We start from the raw sequence: 6080 nt of genomic DNA, 5'->3' as shown, positions 1-6080 counted from the left end.
TTTTCCAAGCAAAGTTTTTGTTTGCTACTTGCTCATTCCAGTCGCCAGTTATACCAAAAGTTCCGGAAACAACAGTACACGGCACGGACCCGAGAAAAGTTCTGTGGCCGCGATGCGATGCGACGCGACGCGACGCTCTAGGATCGCATCGCATGAGATCCTTCTTCTACAGGTACCCATGGATTATGAGGAGGGGGGGATGTGGCGGTGGTGATGGTGGTGGTGTTCTTCTCTAGCGGAGGCGGGGATCGATCGAACGAGCCCACCCCCGCCTCCGGGAGTCGGCAGCTCGCGCGAGAGCTGCTTATTGGCTGAGTAGCTTGGAGTCGCAGGCCACGATCTTCACCTTGCCCACCTGCTCGGTCGTCTCCTCGTTCTTGAACTGCGCGTCGGTTAATATGAATGTCCACACGTTGTCGCAGAACCTGTAGGTGTGCAGATGGCCCTGCATATATATACACAGAAAAAAAAAGGAACGGGAGTGAGTATTATCCTGATGAAGATTATCACTCTAATAAACTGGATGATGCAGTCAGAATCATGGCATTGGCAATGAGAAGAAAAAGTCTGAACTAGAGCTGAATTTGTAGCGACGGCATTAACCTGATGGGTTATCAGCGCAATACGGAATTGAATTATCAGCGCGCAGTCTGAACTACGGCTCAAAGCAGAGAGAACAGGGTGTGCACATGGCCTTGTAATCAGAAACGGACAGACATGAGGAATGCAGATGCAGATGTCAATGAGAAGCAAGCACAAGTCTGAACCACAGCTGACTTTCAAAAAAAAAAAACAGCTGAATTTCATAGGCGACAGTATTAAAAAGCTGGAAATATCTCCTCTCCACCCGCTTCAATCCACACGTTAACTAAAAGAGATCAATGAAACAAAGGAGGTTTCCTAGAAACAGCAAAGAGTATATGGGTTTTCTGAAGCAACGCACAATTCTTTGCATTTTCAACAAAGAAGTTATTTTTGCAGGAACAGTTTCAGCAAATTGACAGGAGATTGATTCGTGCCAGGTTCCATCCCTGAAGTTGCAACCAAGAATCCAGTTCAACGTCAGATTATACAGAGACTGTCAACCCTCTAGAACTCCACACAAACAGCAACAGGAAGCCAGGAACCAGTTCATGTTTGCGCCCTCTGTACTCTATCAGCTAGGCCCAGCAACGTACCAAAAAATGCAAATTATGCTTTAGATATTTTTGAGTACAAAAAAAAGAGGATACAGACAGCATTTATGAGCACACAAAGGTACAAGATTGAGTTAGTGATGATGTTGGTTCATTGTATAGCCTCCAGTAACAAAGATATCAACTGCAGCTTGCTGATCGAATGTGAATTCATAATGTTGGTCAATTTAAAAATGGAACCGAGCCTGCTCTGAGTGGCGTTACTTAAAGATATCATTGATCTGGTTCTCCGTATCTGTTACTCGCAATCTTAGGGTCTCCTGCAGGTATTTGCGAACGCAAACTTATTCAAGGAAGCCAGCAGCTAAGATCAACTAGAGTTTGTATAGCTGGGTGTTATGTGGTGGGATATTGGAGGATGGAAAGTGGCGGAGGTGGTAGCCGTGGCTGTTGACAGGGAGAGGTTTCGGCTGCAGGCAAGGGCGCCAGGGCGGCTCGCACAGGGAGGTAACAGGGTTGAGAGGAGGGAGTAGGGTTTAGTCTGCTCACTGGGGAGTGGGGACCAACAACATGCCCAGATACCACCTAGTCTGCTCACTGTTTTGCAATTGCAAGATAATAGTAATATGATGTGTACTGCAAAAACTGTATATGCCTACGTTTTTTGTTTCATGCCACAAGTGGCATTCATTCACAAGGTGTTGCAGGTCAATTACCTTTGGTTTCTATAAAAAGACAGGGGACTCCTTTTTGACAGAAAAAAAGTGAACATGTCACACGTAGTTGAAAGAAAACAAAATAATTGGTCAGTTTATATTATTTGTGATTATTCCAGATTTAAGTTTCTAATCAGTTCTCTATCAGGTTCAAATACAATGTGGGCACAAGGAGTCAATGAAATCCTTTGGCAACTGAACCATGAATGAGACAGAGCGTCTTCTGGGGTGGCTAGCTAGAGCAGGCTGAAAGTGCTCGCGGCCCGCCCACCCGCGTTCGAGGCTCAGCCTCCACAGGGCTGGTGCTGGTTGTGTGAGTTTTTCTTTTATGGTGAATCATGAACCATCATATGTGATACCAAAATTCATTTAACACTATTGTTGACAACTTCAGGCAAGCGAAAAATTCCAACGCGTGCTGCTCCAATTCATTTGTGCCATAAAAGGATTTTCTTTTCACACTTAGTTAATGTCAACATGTTAATGTTTTGGATATAAAGGAAATCCAGCAGGATATTTGTGAATCACCAACGCATGTTAATGTTTTGGATAGTGAGAAAATCCAGCCAGTAGTATTTGAAATCATGCAAATCGAGGTGACTGAAACAAAAGAAAAATAAGAAACAAGTGGCAGCTTCAGAAGCTCCTCTTTTAGCTGTAAACATGCATTATGTCAACATGTTTTGTTTTGCAGAAAGTTCTTTTTTTACACAATTCCAGAGTTACCCCAGATTGTGCGACATCCCTAGAACTCAGAACAACGTATGCAAACAGATTCCCCAGGACCTTTGCCCTTTACGGCCTTGGAAACAGCGAAGCATATCTAGTAATCAAAGAAATCCTTAATGGCACCTGCTATGGTGAATGATGGCACCTGCTATGGTGAACCATGAGCAAGACCAAGTGTCTGCTCGGGTGGCTAGCTAGAGCGGCTGAAGTGCTCGCAGCCTGGCAACCCACGTTCGAGGCTCGGCCTCTGCAAAGTTTGGTGCTCGCTGTTCTTCCTAGCAAAAAATGCCACCAAGGGCTAATCCTGGTTGGTTTAGTTTTTTTACGGTGAACCGTGAACCACAATCGGATATCAGAAGTTATTTGATACTGTGTTGATAATCATTTTATTCAAGATCAATCAGGCAAGCAAAAAATCCCAACGCGTTCCACTCAATTCATTTCTACTACAGAAGGATATTTTCTTCCAAATTCCATGTTAATGCTTTGGATATTGAGAAAAACCAGTACTATTTGACATCATGTAAATTAAGGTGACTGAAACTATGGTCACTATGAGTAAGTGGTAGCTTCAGAAGATATTTTTAGATATGAACACACATTATGCCAACAGGTTTTGTTTAGTAAAACAGCGTTTTTACACAATTCCAGAGTTTCCCCAAATTGACTGACGTCCCTTGAACTCAGAACAACATATGCAGGACATATTTCCCAGGATCTTCGCCCTTATGGCCTTGGAAACTGTGAACGATATCTTTAGTAAGCAATATATGTAGCAAAACAAGAAAAGTAAAGGTTTGTTTCCTTTACAGAGGTCTGCGATGTGAACAAACAAGCTAAACTGCAGTGCAACTTGGCACTGGTACCACGTGTCGTAAGGATATTGATCGACCGCTATCTAGAAAAGCAAGCATATTTATCATACCACAAAAGGTCATAACCTTTTTAGAACCCGACAAATTAATTCACAGCAGCATATGGCAAATAATAATGAGCCCACCGAGCAGGCGAACACCGAAATGGCGCGAAAACTGAAGAAGAAAAAATCCGAAGCACGTACCTTGACAGTAACCTTGCTCTTCACTTGGTTTTCCAGTGCCTCCGTCATAGACTGCACACACGAGAAACACAGAGAAACCATAAATCAAATCATCCGCAAGATATGGAAAGCTATGTCCCCCAATCTGAAGGGGAAGACTGGCGGTAACCGAAGAAAGAATATCTCAGCTGTCGCACCTTATCGAACTGGACTAGCACTTGGATGGCGAGCTCGGGGCTGAGGGTGCCGCTGGAGACCATCTCGTCGAGCGTCTCGGTGAGGCACATGCCGATGGTGGACCGCCTGTACAGCTCGAAGGTGGCCATATCGCCTTGCCTGCCCAAACAAGCACGCTCTTTTCAGTCATTAGCAGCAAGCTAGTACTCCCTCCGTTCCGATTTACTCGCCGTGGTTTTAGTTCAAATTTGAACGGAGGGAGTAGATGTATAGGGTCCATTCATGTCACATACAGAGTAAAGACTAGTAGTATAACAACAACAAGCAGAGCCGATTCAGTCATGCCATGTGAATCGTCTCTGAAGAAGAGGTCCCCCATTTGATGATTCGATACGAGCAAGCACTAAGCTATTACTACTACTACTACACATCAACCACAATCAATGGCCCCTCCATCCCGTGCGTCATCTGGCCGGTTCCTCTGCTAGATGCAGATCAGCCAATCCCGGTTCTTCTGCAAGGAACGAAGAATAAAAAAGATCTTCTTTTTTCTTCCGGCTCGGTTCCATTCCGGCGGCATCTCCCCCCACCACCACCACACCGAATCCATCGAGGAATCCGCCGTGGAACGGCAAGCCCAAGGGGGGCGACTAATCCCCCCCTCCCACCGCTGAACGAACGAACGAACTAACGAACCCTAGAAAAGCAGAGCGGGAGGCCCCGGGGACGGCGCCCCGGCCCATTCCGGCGGCCAGGACTGATCCCGGACGGACCAACAAGAGCCCGGAGACAGACAGGGAACGGCAGGGGGGAGCGATCTGATTCGAGCACCGGAATCGATCGAGGGGGCGGCGGAGAGGGGGAGTCAATCACCTGCGGCGGCTGCGGGTCGACGGCGGTCCTGGCGGCGAGATCCGGGGCGCTGCGGGGCGGAGCGCGGCGAGGAGAGGGTTCGGATCGGGGGAGAGGAGTGGGGGAAGGGGATGCGATGGGGGGGTTCGAAATCGGGAGGCTTTATATGTATGCTGGGAGACGAAATTGGGGATTATATATAGGGAGCAGGAGCAGCCGGATGAGGAGCTCTCTCTGCTTATCGCTCTATGTCTCTGTGTCTCTGCTCTCTGCCTTCGGCTCTTGGTGGCCGCAGCCTGGCCGTGGCTGGCCGGCACGGCTTGACGGTTCTGCCCCTGGGCCACGCTGACCACCCACCGTGGGCTGGGCCGGGCCGGGCCGGGCTGTACTTGACCATGGGCCGGAGCCACATGGGCCAAACACAAAATCAGTTTCCAAATAATAAAAAACCTTAGAAAAAGGCATTTTGAAGATCCGATTTTTCCTGAAGAAACGCGGTACAGATGTAGACGCTCACACAGCGCACTCACCCCTATGCCATTTCACCACGAGAATCCGCATGCTCAGCATCTTCGATGAAGAAAAAAACTAATTTCATTCATTTATTTATTTATTCTTGTTGTCATTCGTTTCTGAATCTACTGTTCATGCGGTAGTTAATGAGTCTCGCCTCGTCCATGGATTATCGCGTGGTGAGCCGCTTTCTCCTCCCCTCTACCTCTTCCTTGGCCAGACTCTTCTAACTGGGCTCAACCAGTACTCGGCCCGACCTGCATTGGCTGGTTGAGATTGTGACAATCGTGGTGGATGGGGAGTGACAGAGGACTGAAGGCAAGCGTCAGTGAATTGGCCCAAGCGCCCTCTCGTTGGAGCAGAGGAGATAGATGGGTTCAACGGGATGGCGACGAAACATAAGATTTGTGGGCTCCTCCCAAAGAATGCCATGTCAGCGTGCAACTTCAAGATTCTCCCCACAAAAGGCACAGAGAGGGATGGTGGACTCGGGAGCTCCTAGTCGGATCCGTCTTGCCTGCTCCCTCTCCATGCTCCCATCCGTGCTCCCACCTCATCCTACGGCTGTCTTTTTTCCTTCTTCCTTTCTAATCTAATCATCTTCCCCCTGATTTTAAGGGGGTGGGGGCGGACCTTATTTTGTACCAATTAAATCAAGCCACATATGCGGGAGCACGGATGGGCGCATGCGCGGGAAGCAGGCAAGTCTCGTCTCTCCTAGTCAGCGCTTTCGGCGCCAACTAGGGGTTTCGGCACCCACGCTACCGCGCTATTGGGCCGGCCAAAACAGCAGCGCGCCCGACAGGAAAATAAAAAAATGGCGCGAGCTAGGTAACTCGATCCGGTGACCTCCTGTCTCGTGATACAACAACCTAACCATTCGACTACTAACTGATTTTATTTATTTATTTATTTATT

General features: G+C 47.8%; 1 protein-coding gene across 1 annotated transcript; it reads right to left on the bottom strand.

Moving 5' to 3' along the window:
* LOC123103868 (transcription initiation factor IIA subunit 2) lies at positions 1 to 4907 on the bottom strand. The gene is made up of 4 exons (XM_044525553.1): positions 4671 to 4907; positions 3818 to 3956; positions 3642 to 3692; positions 1 to 445 (listed from the first exon to the last, which is right to left on the bottom strand). Exons 2-4 carry the CDS (start codon positions 3944 to 3946, stop codon positions 305 to 307), a joined length of 321 nt encoding a protein of 106 aa, XP_044381488.1. The 5' UTR covers positions 3947 to 3956; positions 4671 to 4907; the 3' UTR covers positions 1 to 304.
* Between the last annotated feature and the right edge of the window lie 1173 nt (positions 4908 to 6080).

This window comes from Triticum aestivum, chromosome 1B (genome assembly GCF_018294505.1).
Source record: "Triticum aestivum cultivar Chinese Spring chromosome 1B, IWGSC CS RefSeq v2.1, whole genome shotgun sequence".
Taxonomy (NCBI): Eukaryota; Viridiplantae; Streptophyta; class Magnoliopsida; order Poales; family Poaceae; genus Triticum; species Triticum aestivum.
This window is presented reverse-complemented; position numbering and strand designations above follow the sequence as displayed.